Source organism: Rutidosis leptorrhynchoides, chromosome 6, assembly GCF_046630445.1.
Source record: "Rutidosis leptorrhynchoides isolate AG116_Rl617_1_P2 chromosome 6, CSIRO_AGI_Rlap_v1, whole genome shotgun sequence".
Lineage (NCBI taxonomy): Eukaryota > Viridiplantae > Streptophyta > Magnoliopsida > Asterales > Asteraceae > Rutidosis > Rutidosis leptorrhynchoides.
Window position 1 is genome coordinate 76,045,589 of NC_092338.1, and position 17,780 is coordinate 76,063,368.

Sequence of the window (17,780 nt, forward strand, 5' to 3'; positions counted from 1 at the left end):
AACTATATTTCTATCTTTTTCCGAACCTCAAATGCAATGTTACATGAAACTAATAAATGATCAATAGATTCCACCCCATACGACTATACGAGCAATTAGGACATCCAATTTTCAAGATCTTCAACTCGCGCTTAGATAGATTGAGACGGTTTGGGAGTCTTATCAAAATCAACTCTTCAAATAAAGATACTAGTATTAATTTTGATAGGTAATATCTTAAACCATCTTGTTGCCGGATGAATTGAAGTTAGTACTCTTTGATTAATGTATTTCCTTGTATCACTTGCAACATAAGCATTTTTATTACCAATACTCCATATGAAAGAGTCATCATCATCACTAGTATGCTCTTATTGTAAAAGCGTTTTTAAAATCGACAAGCTACTTCATTCCGAGTGCGAATCCAATCTCTATTCCAACTCCAATTCCACTCACTATTTTCAAACTCATCAGAGATACAAACAGACTTGTCCGATGCCAAATGATAAACACGATTAATTCTGACATTAAGAGGCCACCATCTACCCAATTACCAAGCCAAAACCGAATCGTATTACGTTACCTAGCTTGAATTTTATAGAATTGGCTGGAATAAAATGAGATACCTTTACCTAGCGTGTTCACCTTTATTTTATGTGTAGGTATTCAGTAGATTTGATGACTAGTGTTTTATGTCATCTTGTTTGTTCTGGACTGATTTTTTTTTTTCAACAATGTCACATGTTGTCGCCATCAACTACATGTTTTAACTTTCTGGAGAATCTTTTAGTTCGAAAACGTTTTTTTTTTTTAACCATTCAGGCAAGCCTGAGTGGCTACCGAGTTGCCCAATGAAGCACACCACCCGGGTTCAATTCCTGGCTATGCCAAATTGTTCAAAAAGGGAGTGTGACTAGAGGGTGCGCATAATGCGCAATTCACCCGGTACCAGGTCTCGCGCTCGGGGGGCTTGATTACCCGAGGTTTTACCTTCTATGGGGGAGCCAATGCGCTCGTTCATATGAGGGTTTCCTTGCTTACCAAAAAAAAAAAAAAACGTTGGTTTTTGATGTATAAAAAAAAAGAAAAAAAAAAAAAAAGAAATATCTTTGTATCTTATTCATCTTAATTTATATTGTTTTTAAAAAAAAATCAATTCAACGGCCCCTTGGTATAGTAATGTTCTTACCTTGCAAGATCCAAGAATTTGTATATATTTCTAATCGTCATTAATCATATTATTACACATATCAATGTAAAGAATGTTGTATGTTTGTGAAAAAATTAGGTGTTTATAGATTAATATGCATCTTTAATAATTAGGTAGGACCCTTCATGTTAGTTAGTTGAAAATTTATAAATAACAATGTTATATGTTTCTGAAAAATAAAGCAGCAACTCATAGTTATGACTTTAGACAAATTTTAGTCCAAACTCTTTCTTATATCAAAACGCGTTGATTTAATAAATACTTCAACGCGACTTTTCAAATATGTTCAGTTTTTTATTACAAGACTTTTATTTACAAAAAAGAAAATGGGATTTGATTCTGAATTCAAAATGAGTGCTTCCGTTTTGTTTGGAGAGAATTTAACATTTCTTTTCGTTTACAATTTTTTTCAATATCATAGACTAGTAAAAAATAGCATTATGAAGTGACGTTAAAATAATTTAGCGTATATATAATAGATTTGATTGATTACGATGTAGGGAAAAAATTACAACTTTGTAACTACAATGAAAGTCAATCTTAGAGATCAGGATATTGACTTGTAATCAAAATCCAAAGTACACAACCATACATGTATCAAATGATTCATCAACTTGCATATGATACCATGATAAATCTTAGATGTTATAAGGCAAATAAAAAATGATCATCTGAGAATTCATCGCCATAGAATCAAAACATACAAATTACGTTACTTATGATTACCGAGGTCAAACTATTATATTCGAGCTTATAGAAAAATAACTTCACATGTGCTAGTGTGCAACAAGGGCAGAGCTCGTTTTCAATACATACATCAATGATACCTTCTATTGAGTTTCTATCGTAATGATATACAACCCTTAATGTTTCTGAATCATCTCTTCCAATTTCCATTTCGAAAAGAAAGAAAAAACAACATACAATCAGGTAGGTACAGAAAAGCTCTGCAAAATGGATTAAACGTTATGAAGTTGGAATCAAATTTTCAGATTCCTGCACTTGTATTCTCACCCTTTTCAAACGCTGTTTAAAACTTAAGCGGGATGTCAGTTCTTATATAGGGTCGATACATTATACTGCCATCGGGAAACTAAAATTATGCAATTTCAATGGCAGTGTTGAAATGATGAAACTTATCATCAGGGTAATGTATGATTGCCAAGTCCCATAGATTCAGCAATTTCTCTTGAATACATGGTGTCTGCTTGCTCCTACACATTGCAAAAACATGCACGTCATTCGAATATAACTAGTATTCGAACCCTCGCTTCGCGCCGGGGGTTCGGTTTTCAATGTATTTTATTGCGTTTAGTTTGCAAAATTATTTCGTGGCTAACGATGATGTCGTTGAAGCGTTATTTTAAATTAACAATATATGTGCATCTCCGCGTTTCGACTTTTAAAAATTTAACGCAAAATCAACGTGTATGAAAAGTACCCCAAATATTTAGCGTTTTTTAAAAAGCGTCCGTTTTGCGTATAGTTAGTGACATTGTGTTCCTAAAATTATTTCGAGTTTAAGGATGGTGTCGGAAAAATTTAACTCGTTGCGAGCAAGAAGATATGACCCGTTGAATATTTGGGTGGAGTTTATTTAAGATTTTTTACGAGAATGGTTATTTGACACTTTACCCCCTGTTTGAGGGGTCGATTTGAATTTTTGGAAAAGTGTGGGGGGCTTTGTTGGTGAAATGAAATTTAGTTAAAATTAAAAAATAAAAAAATAAAAAGGTGAAAAGTCGAAAATAACCCTAGTTACTATTCATAACTTTTGTCTATTAGATATATGTATAGGAAAAAGTGTGAGGGGCTTTGTTGGTGAAATGAAATTTAGTTAAAATTAAAAAGGAAAAAAAGGTGAAATGGAGTTTATTTAAGATTTTTTATTAAAATGGTTATTTGACACTTTACCCCCTGTTTGAGGGGTCGATTTGAATTTTTGGAAAAAGTGTGGGGGGCTTGGTGAAATGAAATTTAGTTAAAATAATAAAAAAAAAAAAAAAAAAGGTGAAAAGTCGAAAATACAATTCATAACTTTTGTCTGTTAGATATATGTATAATATAATAAAGACTGGTTATCAAAATGGAATCGTATTCGTGTTTTAGCTTGTTAGTTTTTAATGTTTTTATCTATTGTAATGCATTATTACTATGTAATGTAATGATTATATTCTACAATCTGGAAGCAACATAATAAATATAAGTGATCCATAAGACCTGGTTACTAACTTTTACCAATGATCAATTCATTTGATACCCTAATGGTTCGCTATATGATGTTGGTTTTTTATTTAATTTGGTAAACTAGAAGTGGCAATTGGTAGATCCAAATTATGTTTTATCTCTAACGGGTTAAACAAGTCACATAAAAAATGGCTATAGAGAAAACAGGTCGAACTGGTACCTGGAGTCGATGCAGTAGATACATCATAAAGAGATGCACGAATACCTGAACAACATAAAGAGTTAGTTCCAAAACCAATACAAATTGGTGTAGATATCCAAATTCGATAAATCTATGATTCGCAGACTCTTAGTTCTTCCCTTATATTTGTTTAATTTGTATATTCCATTCAAAGGACAGAGTATCTTAAAGCATAAATACGTTAAAAAATCGAAAGATGAATTTTCATGGACAAGAGCATTCTTACCATGTAAAAGATGAGGAAAAGTCGTGCGAAAGGATATCGCCAGAGAAACCTCATACCCCTGACGGCACCAGAATCTATAATTTTTGCAGCCTTCTGCAGCTGCAGTGTATAGATACGGATATAGATGTAATACATGAGCAGCAAAAGGGAAAGGAATAAAAGAATCTGCAGTACGACATGGAACTATGTTATACCTGTATGCTAGCCCCAACCAAGTGGCGATGATGGAAGGGAAGAGGCCTGAAATTTAATGTAACAGAATGTTATTAAGTGAGTACATATCATGAAGAGTACACACCGTGGTATAGACGATTTGTAATAGATTCTAAGATTCTAGTAACATGCATATTAGAATGTTAACCAATTTTTGCTTCGACCACTTTTGATCGACTAAGTCCGACTTTGACCAGAAATCTGATTTGACCGAATAATTAAACGCGTTGTGGAAAATCGGATCGGCATGCTCTTATAAAGGAGTAATTGGGGATTAATCGGCAGTAATCGGGGATTTTTACATCAGTGCGTAATTGTAATCAGAAATAGATAATAACTTGAAACTATAATCACAAAAAAAGTTAAAAAGAACATGAAAGCAACATACTCGAGGGCTTTCATGTCAGTGTCTTCTTCCCAAACTGTTGATGCACGGCGGGAGACTCTACTCCTTTCTACTTCTACCTGGTCATTAAATAATTAAGTACATATGTAGAACTAGAACCAAGAGTAAATTATAGTAAGCTGGCGATTATAATAAACACATCATAACTTATTAATTATAAATATCAAATAAAAAAGACAAAGTGCTGGTGGGTCAACCCAACCCCGACTAAACCATTTCAACCCGTGCTAAAAAACAACCCCTTTTCACCCCTTACCCTGCCCATCTAAGTGATAACCATGATAAATGCCACCCTAAACTTTGTAAAAAATGCAACAAGTAGCCACTAATGAACCTGAGCTTCCTGAATACGCTTTATCTCCTTCTCTAATTGAAACTCTGCTGCAGCCTTTTCACTGGTCATTGCCTCCAACTGTGTTTGCTTGTAATACTGATGATGCATAGTGTAGTGTTTATGTCAAATGCAGTCACTAATTAACAGAATATTCATCAATTAGGGATCAGATGTTCACGTACCAACAAATCTGTAAGTTCTCTATATCTTTTCTCAAGTTCCATATGCTCCTGCTCAGTAGCAACATATATGCAGATAAGTATCTAGATAAGTGAAACAGAAGCACTAACACATGTAAATAGAAGGCCAATAAGATGGGAACTGAACTTCTTTTATCGTTCTCGGTTGTATGTATCTATATGGAGAGAAAAATAATAGTTGTAAATTTTACTATTTCCAAATGAGTCAAAGGTTAAAAACAAGAAATCAACAATCCACAAGGGTGGACTAAATTGTGCTTGAAAGACTTTAGAAGCACCAGAATTAGCGTTTCTATGTATTTCTTGCAACACATGTTACTCTGTTTATATCAACGTTGGAAATTCAATAAACTTTACTGATTAAAATCGTAAGATGTAACAAGAATGCTGAAAGTCATGTATTTATAGTCACAGAATGCAAAGCAAAATCTAAAATAAGGATATTACTTTAAAAACTGTACTTGGCCAGTTCAACAGAAATGCTAACGATCAATATGCAATTATTTTCAATTCTTACTCTTCGGTTAACGTTAACAAAAAATGTACAAAATGATCTTCATATACACAGTAATCGAGCAAAATAAGACAAAATCTCGTAAGCAAAAACAAGAAGGAACTACCTGTCGTGAATAATGCTCAGCATCCCTTTTCATAGCAGCCATTTCCACTCTCAATTTTTGAACTTCAGCCTGCAATCATCCACTGGTTCTTCATTTTAAGTCATAGAGTACATCATATATTAATATTGAATTGAGTTCTTAAATACTCTTTTTTGTTAACCAATATCTGTACAAAATATGAAGAAAAATATTACTGTGTCATCCGTTAAAACTTACCTCCACAGAAGAGAGCTTCCTCTCAGCATCTCTCTGGCCTTGACGTGCACGCTCAACTTCTTCTTGCCAAGCCTGCATCTACATATTAACAATTTGATGTCGACATGTGACTAGTTTACAACTACCTTTTTTATACAATACATAAGCTAGTGGTTACATTTAATATATATTGTTTAACAATGCTTAAAATAAAGTTATTTTAATCACTTGATAGCCTAACTTATTCTACCTGAATCACTTGATTGCCATCCTCGGGAGACTTTTTCTGCCCTCGGCGAGCACGGGCTTCCATATCTTGCAGTTCTTGAGTTAGAGTAGAACACTCAACCTGATGGTAGATGGTCAGATAACTTAAAGGTTCTCTGTAGGTTCACGTAAGAAACTTAAAGGTTCTGTAGTTACCTCAAGTAGTGCCACCTTCTGCTCAAGCTCTGTTGCTTTTGAAGTCCTATCATCAACAGTTCTCTGATACGGGGAAAACAGTTACATATAAAGGTTTAACTCACATGAATAACAAAATAAGTACTGAGGACCAAACACTTACTTGGCAAAATATATGTAACCTCATGAGAATATTTGAACAATAAAGTCTCTAAACTTGTTTAAAACAGACAAACAAAGTGAATTTTATTGGAAAATTGATAAGTTTACTGGTTAAAACCAGTCGAATATGACAGAGTGAATTTTTTTTTCATTTACATATATTGTCACCTCCACTATTTTAGCGCCCCCCCCCCCCCCCCCCCCCCCCAAACAACAACCAACAAAAAAAAAAAAAAAAAAAAAAAAACACTCATCTTGCTCCTCCAGCTACCGAAAGGCCCTACCCTTTCCCCTATCCCAAATCAACAAACACATACACGTCACAAATCTAGATAAGCCAACTGTGAACACATACAAACCCATATCTGCAAAGTGGTTTAAAAAAATGCAAACACATACAACACTAAAGCCAAACAACAGAAAGGGGATATGTGTTTTGGGTGGGGTGGGGTGGGGGATTATCATATATTCCATATATAAACCAACCAAGAAAAGCTAAAACAGAACACGAAAACACACATCCAAATGCAACAAATTCACATTAAATCAAATAATTGCCTACTTAGGTTGGCACAGGTTGAGGGGCTTTTTCTGTGAAAGAAAGTGAAAAGCATGTCAGGTTTTCTAAAGAATTTGGCCAACATACTTGTAATATAGTAGGAAAGTATAGCATACTCCGTTATGACAAACAAAAAGTGCGTCTTGAAAATACCTGTATCTTGGCCAAGGCTGTGGATGCATCAAGAGCTCGATGTTCTAGTTCTACTTCCCTTTCCATTGCAGCCTGTTATTGAAAAGAATCATGAATCCGAAATCTGAATTATTATATAATATAAAGAAAGAAATATTAGTTTGATCCTAACCATCTTAGTGGCATTGTGTGCAGCACGCTCTTCCTCTGCTCTTCTTTCGGCAGATGCAAGCTCTTCCTTTAAGGCCTGCATAGTCAAACAGTCGACAATGTCAGAAATACACTAGACGATAAGGGCCCTAATTATACATTCAGTGCATCATATTATGACTTTACACTTTCTTACTTGCATCATCCTCGTTTCATTTAGTTCTCTACTCCTCATTATTGCCTCCATATTTGCCTGGTAAAGGTAGCAAATTGAAATATATAAGCTTGATATATTTGGCACTCCTTTGTTAAAGAAAACATTTACACAAGAGATGGTTATAGCTTGTTTATTTCAGTTCTTAAAAAGTAATCTTCTGTTTATTATAATGCATATTCAAAAGGATCAGGTACAACATGAAGTAGATGTAATGAAGCAAGTACAAAATATCAAGAAGTCATTAGAGCGTTGAAAAAGAGAAACTCTAAGCCTTATTTTTTCCTAAAATTTGTTGCAGCAAGCTTCAAAATAATTTATTACTCACATACATGGTTTTAAAAAACGGCCGAAGCCTACGCCTCGAGGCGCACCTCAGAACGTTTTTGGAAAATTCCGTTTTGAAACGTACGCCTCGATGGCCTTTAAAAATCGTACGCCTCCTATGCCGAGGCGGATCGTTTTTTTGCTGAGGCGGTACGCCTCGTACGCCTCATGTTGTTTAGCAAAAAATGGCGGGAAAAATGGTCTTCCGGCAAAACTCTATTGGGCGGGAAAATGGCCCGGCGTGCGCCTCATGTTTGTTATGCGTTTTTAATGAGTATTTGTTGATGTTTGACTTTATATATTGTGAAACGGTTGAAAGTTGAAACAAATTCTTCTTGTGACTATGTGACCTCAAATTTTAATGACTTTGTCTATTGTGGAATCATTAATTTGCTGTAATATAATGAACTTATAATTTTTTGTTGATTTGAGACACACTTATAGAGAAGATGGTGGAAATAGTATAACGAACTTATAATTTTTTATGTATTTTTTTAACTCCGCCTCGAGGCGTACGCCTCGCCTCACAAAGGGGAAACGCCTCGAGGCGCGTTTCCGTTTTTTTAAACCTTGCTCACATATAACAATAAAATAACGACACACTCACACTTCTACATTCACACATTACAAGACTGATATTTGTTAGACTTTTACTATTGCTAAAATATAAACATCCCTTAAAAAAATAGTACTTTTCTATAAAAATTAAGATCTCAGTTAAATGGTTTAGTTTGTGCAAAACAGATTAGGAATGAATAAGAAAATTATTGATAACACTAGACTGCAATATTTGAAGAAGTTATTAAAGCCCTAAAAAGTAGCAAGAGTAAGATGTAAAACTTGCATTCTACATAGGAGAGCATAAACCTGCAATGATGCCAAATTTCCTTCAGATAAAGCTGCCTGCTTTTTAACTGTCTCCATGGAACTAACAAGTGCCTCAATTTCAGAATTCTTTGCACCCAAGGCTTCCAACATACTTGACTCAACTCTATTTACTTCCTCCTTTGCTAAAGACAAGTCTTTTTGCAACTGTTGTATGCGTGCCCCATAAGATTTACTCAGCTCTCTCTGTTAAAGTAAAGTAAGAATAAGATTTCTTTTTCTAAAAGAAATAATGCAACCTAACGCATACCAAACACAAGAACATCATGCATTCACACTGTACCTCTGCTACAAGAAGTTCCTCTAACTGTGAATTTTCTGATTTGTATTCTTGGAGGCGTGAGGAAAGGCCTGCGCAAACCTATACAGAGGAAGATTACCAACCACATTACAATTACAAAAATAAATTAAAATCAAAAGAACAACGCCCTACCTTCATAAAGGTAAGTATGGATGATAACCAACAAGCTATATACACCATAAACAACTATTACATAATTATAAGAATGAAAATCGGCTTGCAGCCTTACCCGTGCCAACCTAGCCTCTTTGGACTGACCAGTGGTTTTAGAACTTTGAAGCAACCCCTGTGCCTATTAAACAGTGAAGAAATTCTATTAAAATAATTATAACATGCAACCAACATATCGAGGAAACTAAAGCGAACAAATTGAACCCCAAAATATGATGCTACATCACTAGTAATTTACCTCGTCAAGTTGATCCTGTACTTTCTTAGTAGAACCAGGCTGGTCTTGTACTTTTTTTGGGGAACTAAGCTGATCTTGTACTTTCTTTAGGGAAGCTGGCTCGTCTTGTTTTTTCTTTGGGGAATCAAGTTGATCTAGTACGTTCATTGGGGAAGTTGCGGGTTTAAGTTCTTGATCATTCTTATCATCCAGCTGAGGTTTAATTCTGAGATCGGTAACTTCTGGTGTACTGACTTGCGTCTGTGTATCAGTATTAGCAGATTGAGATTCCTCTTTATCGATCACCATCTCATTTCCCCTATCTTTCAATAAAACATCTTTACCAGAATAAGTTGAATTACTTTTGTCAGCTTCATTCTCTTCCAAAGTTACCGGTAGTGACAACATCTCATCACCAGATTTTAAAGAATCTCCATTAACAAGATCCGCACTGATACTTGTTGGAACAGAATCTTGATTAGTAACACTTGTGGTAACTGCTTCATCAACAGTGTCATGTCTCGTTTGATCACCTGAGGATGATAAAGAGACAGAAAATTCTGATTTAGAGACTTCACTATCAACTTTGAGTTGATCCTCGTCTTTAGTTCTCAATGATGAATTAGTAAGACTAATTCCATCATTATCATTTGAAGCCGCGGGTAGATCTGTATCAGATGTTACTTTTGACAGTGATACACGTGATCCGGTTTTCTTCAAGGAAGTATCAACCGTCGCAGACGATTCATCTGAAGATTTCCCCTTCTTAAGCTGCAAATAGTTCCATTTCAGATTACTTACGAATAAGAATACCCACATGAGTTTGCTTGGATCCCAGAATAAATCTATGGAATACCTTTACTTTTGACTTTTGACTTCTTGAATGAGATCCTTGTCCATTCGAAGCTTAATGGTGCGGAATGGGACATGAAAAGAAAAAAAAAAGTAATTCAAACAGATGACCACGATGCAGATATGAGATATCAGAAGTATAGACTAATATATGTCTATGATGCACACACACACACACACACACACATTCTGATTTCTCGCTACAATTATTGATCTATATCACTGCCACCATAGTTGTGTGTGATCCATTTTGGAAAAAATAAACTCTATTTTCTATATCTGTTCTTGTATAATACGAAGAGCCTAATATAAGGCATAAATAACTGCACCCCCAAGAGACCCTTTCAAGTGCTTATCATACAAACACATGGAAAAATCCAGGTTTCAATTACAACATGATACAGAGATACACTTACTAACCTGGTGGCTGTGAATTGGGTTGTTCATCTCCAACTACAAGCTTTGCTCTTCGATCTACAACTTCAAACAAATCTGTGCAACACATAGCATGAGGTTTGCGAGTTTTACAAGAAATTCCAGGTTCATACAATTAGCCTATTAGGTATGTGATAACAAGTTTCCTAGCATCGTCCCATGATATAATATGTATGTATGTAGGCAATAAATATTTAGTTTATTACCAGTAAAACATAGTTATATTTTTCTGAGAAAAATAGCTAATATCGGATATAAATAGATTTAAAAACGATTATAACCAGACATGTATCATAATTGAATGTATAAATTGAACAATTATAGAGTTTAAAACTAATTTTATGAATAGCACATAAGAAAAAAAATGTAGTGATATCAAACTAAGAGAAATGTATTTGATCTCCCCTAAATGAGAGAAGCCCATCCACTTCTTTTGTATTAACCCAAGTAGCTTACTAATCGAAGACCCTTAAAATGTGATTCATGTATCTTTTTATGACATCATTTTTCAAGATAATATTTCTATCAAAAGATTCTTAGTTTGATTGTGACCAAGAACTTCATTCATAGCCTTCTACAGGGTAATGTTACTCCATTCTTACACCGTCTTGCAAACTATCCCAATTAATCCCTCGTTTACTCTTACTTTTTAGTTGGCTAACAAATTGACAACACGAGTAAGTTCGTATGATGTGGTCATGACTGAAGACAAAAGCTTATTCTCTGTTGACAATTTGCTTGATTTTAATACAAGAATTTGATATGCCTTGTTGCTATGACTGTGTAGCAATTGATCTACATGACCATAACCTTTCCACTTCAGCATCATAATAGCAGTAATCGTTAATGTAATTTTCAGTTTCATGATCGAATAGAAACACTTGTATAGATAGAGATGAATAAAAATTTAAGTATATAACTGTATACATATATACATAAACATACTTATGAATACCCTAAATAATCATCCTAATTTCGGTTTTATATACAGTACAGAGACCTAAAAATAAGTATATCATCCTAATTTGTTAAAAACCCTAGGGCACATGCACAATGAAGATACCATAGACACTAACTTCAAGGATTCAGATCTCATTACACAATAACAAATCACATCATGAATCGACGTCATCATTAATTACAAAACTAGCATTCTCAACTTACATCGTAGCGTATATTCAATTTTAATTTTTAATTAATACATAAAATAAGCAAAATTAAGCTAATAATTACTTGAAAGTATAATGTAAAAATAAATCATACCTTCAGCAGCTTTGAGCCAATGAGCCATTGCAAATTTGCATATGATTAAGGCAAAATAAGTAATATCATCAAAATGAAGCAAAATTGAATGAATAGATTTATCGAAGTGATGTAATTATAAGCGTAAATATGATCTGAATTAGTTTTTAAATATGTATTCGATTTGGATTTGTTATGAAGTGGTGAAGAACAGCGACGTCACAACGACGGAAATTGATCAAAGGTAGTCGTAAAAGGGTTGTATTGTAAGTTACTTGTGTGTTGTAAGGTCCATGGTATTACAGAACAGCACCGTGTAATCGTAACCGTCCAAAAACAGCATAGATCGCGGGTATGGAATGCAGTATGCCTGTATGCAAGGTTGCAAAATTAGCTATTCGAGACTTTGAAAGGATTAATCAACAATTTGAAGATTAATCGGAGTTTAATTGGATTGTACTTTATACATTTAAATATTAAATTTTAAAAATTATATGTGTAACTAAAAAAAAAAACCATAAATATAAAGATAATTTTTAACATAATTGTCTAAAATTGTTCATTTTACTTCAAAACTATAAAATTTTAGTTTAAATTTATGTTAACATGTTAATCATTTTTTACTTTGACTGACTTTGATTACTAAATTCGATTTTGATCCATCAATTGACGTTGACAGTTTAATTAAACGGATTTTTTGAAATCGGAACGAATTACTCTTAAAATGATTAATCGGGGATTAATCAGCGAGTAAACGAGTTTTTTACAACACTGTCGGTATGTATGCGTAGTTGCGTATACATACATCGGTCCCAAAAAAATACACGTTTAAAACCTTAGATATCCCAAATTAACTATACACATTCATAAATTGATTGTTGATAACTAGAAAAATTTCAGCCGCCCGTTGTTGCGGGGTATTTCGGGTTGCATATTTATGTTTAACGTGACATTATGTATTTATATAATTAAATATGTGTTGCTGCGGCCGCGTTGTGTACGGAAGATAGCCCGAAATATTTAGCGTTTTTCAAAAAACGCCCGTTTTGCGCATAGCAAGTTGCGTTGTGTTCGTAAAATTATTTCGAGTTGAACGGTAACGGCGGGAAAATACGGACCATTAAAGATTTGGGTGGATATCGGTTAAAGATATTTCATAAAATAATAATTTTACATTTGATATCCCTAAAAAAGTGCAAGTTGAACCATAGTTGATAGGGTGATTTTATATTTTTTTTTATTTGTCGTTTGAAAAAGGGGAAAATCCAAAAACGACTAAAATCTTGATGGCATTTAGCATATAGGATTAATGATAATGATAATTATAATGATAATGATAAAGTTATTTTATTTCTCTATTTATGAGTGTAAATTAAAAAATAAATAAAAAGATATGTGAAAGTATTTTATAATCAAAAATGAATAAAAATATAGTGTACTAATAATATTTCATACACGTGTGAAATGATAAAGTTAAGACGGATACAGTATTATTTTTTGATATCAATAACAATAAAATATAAGAGAGAGAGATGAGAGAGTATTAGAGAGAGAGAGTTCCCTAGAGTGAGAGTCCAAATTCTTCACACCGACGAGCACGTCTAGAGGAAGGAGAGAATACAATGGTAACTATAGGAATCGTTTCTCGTGGTCAAATGGACACCATTTGATCTCGTTCATGTTTTTTGATTTCCCGGAGTGGTTCAAGGTTGCAGATATGTGGCGAACTTTTAAACAACATGGCTCGGTTCGTGACGTCTATATGGCTCAAAAGAGATTAAAGAATGGCCAAAGGTTCGCCTTTGTAAGATTTGGAGAGGTAAAAGACGAGATTAGGCTGGGGAAAGCTTTATCAAACATACAAATCGATGGTAGACAGCTGAAAGTTTTCAAAACCTTTGATAGAAACCAAAAAAAAACACAGATTCAACAGAGGCAAAGCAGATGGCAAGGAAACTTCCAATAACAACAACAATCAACCATTCCAACAAAGCTGGAATCACTCATATCGTGATGATAGGAATTTCAGGGAAGTATTAAAGGAACGGGAAGATCTAAGAGCAAACTTAAACAAGAAAAAAGAAGAAGAAGGTCTACGAGCATTTTTATCAAAGAAAAAAGAAAGAGAAGAAGAAGATCTTAGGGTAAAGCTATATAAAAAGAAGAAAGAAGAAGGCAAGAGCAGCGATAACTGGTTCGGGGAAAAAAGAATTATCAAGTTAACAGACGAAGACCTAAACAGATCGATGATGAAGAAAGCTGTCATAGGTGATGTTAAAGACATTGAGCTATTGGATCAGATTGAAAGTCTTTACATCAGTGAAGGTCTCAATAATTTCACACTAAAATACTTGGGGGGGGGGGATATGAAGTAATGCTGCTCTTCGAAAGTAAATAGGTTGTGGAAAATATTCTGGGAAACCAAGATCACTCACTTCGTTTCTGGTTAGATAATCTTAGGAGTTGGGATGAACTTTGTCTTCCAAAAGGTAGAATAACATGGATGAATATCACGGGTGTCCCTGTATCGTATTGGAATATTGAAGTTTTCAAGAAAATAGCCAGAGTTTGGGGAAAGGTCCTGGAAACAGAAAACTGCTCTGTTCAACAAAATGCAAATCAAAACTTAATCATAGGGCGGGTCCTTATTCATATGGGTCATGCTAATACAATTGATGATGATGTCATGATAGATCTTAAACCAGGAACCCTAATGGTTCACGTTAAAGAAGATATTGATAACTTAATGGTCCTAGACATAGGAAAGGATTGTTCAAGTGAATGGCAGTCTGAACGTGAAGATGGGTCTGAAAATAATTCTGATGATGAAGGACCGGTGATGGATGAGGATTCCGGTGATGAGTCCGAAGGCAATGAGAATTTCGAGAAAGAAAATGAAGATGAAGTTGTAGGGTCAATAGGTAAGATGGAAGATAGAGGGTCCGGTTGTATTGGGAATAATAACATTTCATGCAATGGAAACCGTTTTGTCATTGGAAACATAAAGAATAATATGTTCTTGGATGAGGAGAATGACGGCGATACATGAGATGTAAGAGTTAATCCCTCGTGCAAAGGGGCATTTAATACGACTGATGGAAATAAAGGGACGCCTGCCAACTTGAGGGATAAAGCAAATATGGGTTTAAAAGAAGGGATTACTGAGTCTATAAGTCCAGTAAAAATTGGAAGCCCAACAAAGCTTAGCGGAATTCGTGAAGATAGCCCAACTGAGGTAATTAGCCCAGTAAGAGACACCTTTGATGATGATTTTATGGATCTGAGCCCAAATCGTACAAGCCCAATCAAGGACACGTTTGAAAGTCATGGGAATGCTTCGCAAAAACTGACAAGAGAAGAAAAGGTTAACGAGCCAGATGAATTGCAAAGCCCAACTAAACCAAATGGCCCAAGCACTAACGAGTTGAAGGAAAAGGATCCATCAGAGATAAACAATTGTGACGAGCAGCAAAAGGGGTCAAATTACAATGAGGAAGGAATCAGAACAGAAGCAAAAAGAGGCGAAAAAATAGGCGAGACTGAAGCAAAAAAATCCAATCAAAGGCAGAAGCAAAAAGAAGGAGCAATCATCCAAGTCGAGAACACAGAATAAAGAGAGAATTTTGTTGGAAATCTCTATGTAACTGGAGAGCCTCATCGCGCCTGAGATATGTCAAATCAGTTGCAAGAAATTATGATTCAGCCGAATTAGTAAGTTGTAGCTCATGTGGTAACCTTAAAGAGAATGAAAAGGAGGTGTGCAATAATTCATATAAAGTGGATGATGGGAATTGCAAACTGGCGAATGGGTCTGTTTCAAGCCAAAGGACTTCAGAGGACTCGAAAGCTTCAAGTAATTGCAACAGTAAACCGATCTCTGCTCCCAAAAAGACTGCTATATCCTCCAACTCATCCAGTATTGGCATTCAAGATTTTGGGGAGAGAATTGGCTTAGTCTAAAAGGACCCGTTCATATACATTATAAACGATACACAATAGTTGATTACATCGCGAAGTATTTGACCTCTATATGATACGTTTTACAAACATTGCATTCGTTTTTAAAAGACAAACTTTCTTTACATCAAAAATTGACGGCATGCATACCATTTCATATTACATCCAACTATAATTGACTTAATATTAATCTTGATGAACTCAATGATCCGAATGCAACGTCTTTCAAAGTATGTCATGAATGACTCCAGGTAATATCCTTAAAATGAGCTAATGCACAGTGGAAGATTTCTTTAATACCTGAGAATAAACATGCTTTAAAGTGTCAACCAAAAGGTTGGTGAGTTCATTAGTTTATCATAATCAATCATTTCCGTAATAGTAATAGACCACAAGATTTCAGTTTCCATAAATATCCGTACACTCGCAAGTGTTTAAAAGTATTCTATAAGTTGTAGGCACCCGGTAACAAGCCTTAACATTCATGTTTTACCCTCTGAAGTACACCAGATCAGGTGTGTTTAAAATAACCTCGAAGTACTAAAGCATCCCATAGTCAGGATAGGGTTTGTCAGGCCCAATAGATCTATCTTTAGGATTCGCGCCTACCGTACATAGACAAGTAGTTTAATGTTACCAAGCTAAGGGTATGTTTCTGGTTTAAACCCACATAGAATTAGTTTAGTACTTGTGCCTACTTCGTAAAACATTTATAAAACAGCGCATGTATTCTCAGCCCAAAAATATATATTGCAAAATCAATTAAAAAGGGAGCAAATGAAACTCACAATACTGTATTTCGTAGCAATTATGTATATGACGGCACTGAACAAGTGCAGGATTTGTCTCGGATTCACGAACGTATCAATATTGTGATTAAATATTGCAGGAAAGTACGTAGACGCAACGAGAATGATAAACGTTAGGTTGACCTCACGAGCAATACCCTCGATCAATACCCATAACCTCCATAGCTATAACCCATAATTTCCTTAGCTCTATCTCATTTGAAAACTTATTTTGAAATCGTCTGAGTATAACTCTGTCGTAGTATTTTATGTATACTAATAATATCTTGAAATAATACAAAGAAAATATATATATGTAATTCGATTGAGAGAGTTTAGAGAAATATATTTTCAAGTTTCTATGAAATAATGAAACCTATTCAATTCTATTTATAATAGATTTTTGAATTATTAAAGTGAATTATTAAAGTATGAATTATTAAAGTGAATTATTAAAGTATGAATTATTAAAGTGAATTATTAAAGTGAATTATTAAAGTATGAATTATTAAAGTTAAAGTAAAGTAAAAGTAAAGTAAAGGTAAAGTTAAAGTATAGTAAAAGTATAAAACTATATACGTATAATACGCGTATAAATATATATAATATTAATTTAAATTGTTATATATATTTAATAAAATAAAATATAAATATCGTTATCTTTATCATACTGGTTAAGTAATGAGTTGTCAAAAGTTGTTCTAGATATTTATAAAAGATATATACATTTTAATAATAAAGTTCTTTTTAAACTGAAAACGTTTTTTTGTACTTTTGAAACTAAATCAAATAAATATGATAATTTTGTTTTCCAAAACTAAATATATTTAAGAATCATTTTGTTAAAAGGTTAAAATAATGGAAATCGTTATATCATAAAACATTTTAGAAAAGTAGAATTATATATATTCATAATAGGTTTCAAGTTTTTAAATTACAGTCTATTGGTGAAGCATGGGATAAAGTCCAAAGGTTAAATAAACGTATGAAATCATCTTAATGAAAAATGTCGAGTTACTTAACTTGTCGATATCCAACATCTAAGTTATTTACACTCCACGTTCTTATTTTCATATTAAATAAAATGAAAGTTAACATAGTTATCTTATCAAGGTCACGAGAAAAATATTATAAAACATGCCTTGGAAATTAAACAGGAATTTCCACTAACCCTT

The 17,780-nt window shown here is 33.9% G+C and overlaps 1 protein-coding gene across 3 annotated transcripts; it reads right to left on the minus strand.

Moving 5' to 3' along the window:
* Positions 1–1,840: 1,840 nt before the first annotated feature.
* On the minus strand, positions 1,841–12,057 carry LOC139851568 (golgin candidate 1). 3 transcript variants are annotated; one of them, XM_071840650.1, is made up of 21 exons: positions 11,882–12,057; positions 10,604–10,675; positions 10,188–10,237; positions 9,353–10,102; positions 9,173–9,235; positions 8,926–9,003; positions 8,625–8,828; positions 7,413–7,469; positions 7,239–7,313; positions 7,088–7,159; positions 6,235–6,297; positions 6,062–6,160; positions 5,833–5,904; positions 5,617–5,685; positions 4,979–5,026; positions 4,797–4,892; positions 4,445–4,521; positions 4,038–4,083; positions 3,844–3,942; positions 3,597–3,641; positions 1,841–2,403 (listed from the first exon to the last, which is right to left on the minus strand). In XM_071840650.1, exons 1-21 carry the CDS (start codon positions 11,907–11,909, stop codon positions 2,332–2,334), a joined length of 2,235 nt encoding a protein of 744 aa, XP_071696751.1. In that variant the 5' UTR covers positions 11,910–12,057; the 3' UTR covers positions 1,841–2,331. The 3 variants fall into 3 exon arrangements, 2 of the variants coding, with proteins under 2 accessions (XP_071696751.1, XP_071696750.1); XM_071840649.1 differs by having other exon boundaries at positions 1,842–2,403; positions 5,833–5,910; XR_011760654.1 differs by lacking the exons at positions 1,841–2,403; positions 3,597–3,641; positions 3,844–3,942 and having other exon boundaries at positions 4,445–4,517; positions 5,833–5,910.
* Between the last annotated feature and the right edge of the window lie 5,723 nt (positions 12,058–17,780).

Coding starts and splice junctions, on each gene's coding strand:
- LOC139851568 (XM_071840649.1), bottom strand. CDS start 11,909: ATGGCTCATTGGCTCAAAGCTGCTGAAG. Junction 10,676..11,881: donor TTGGCTCAAAGCTGCTGAAG/GTATGATTTATT, acceptor TGTGTTGCACAG/ATTTGTTTGAAGTTGTAGAT. Junction 5,027..5,616: donor CTGAGCATTATTCACGACAG/GTAGTTCCTTCT, acceptor GCTACTGAGCAG/GAGCATATGGAACTTGAGAA.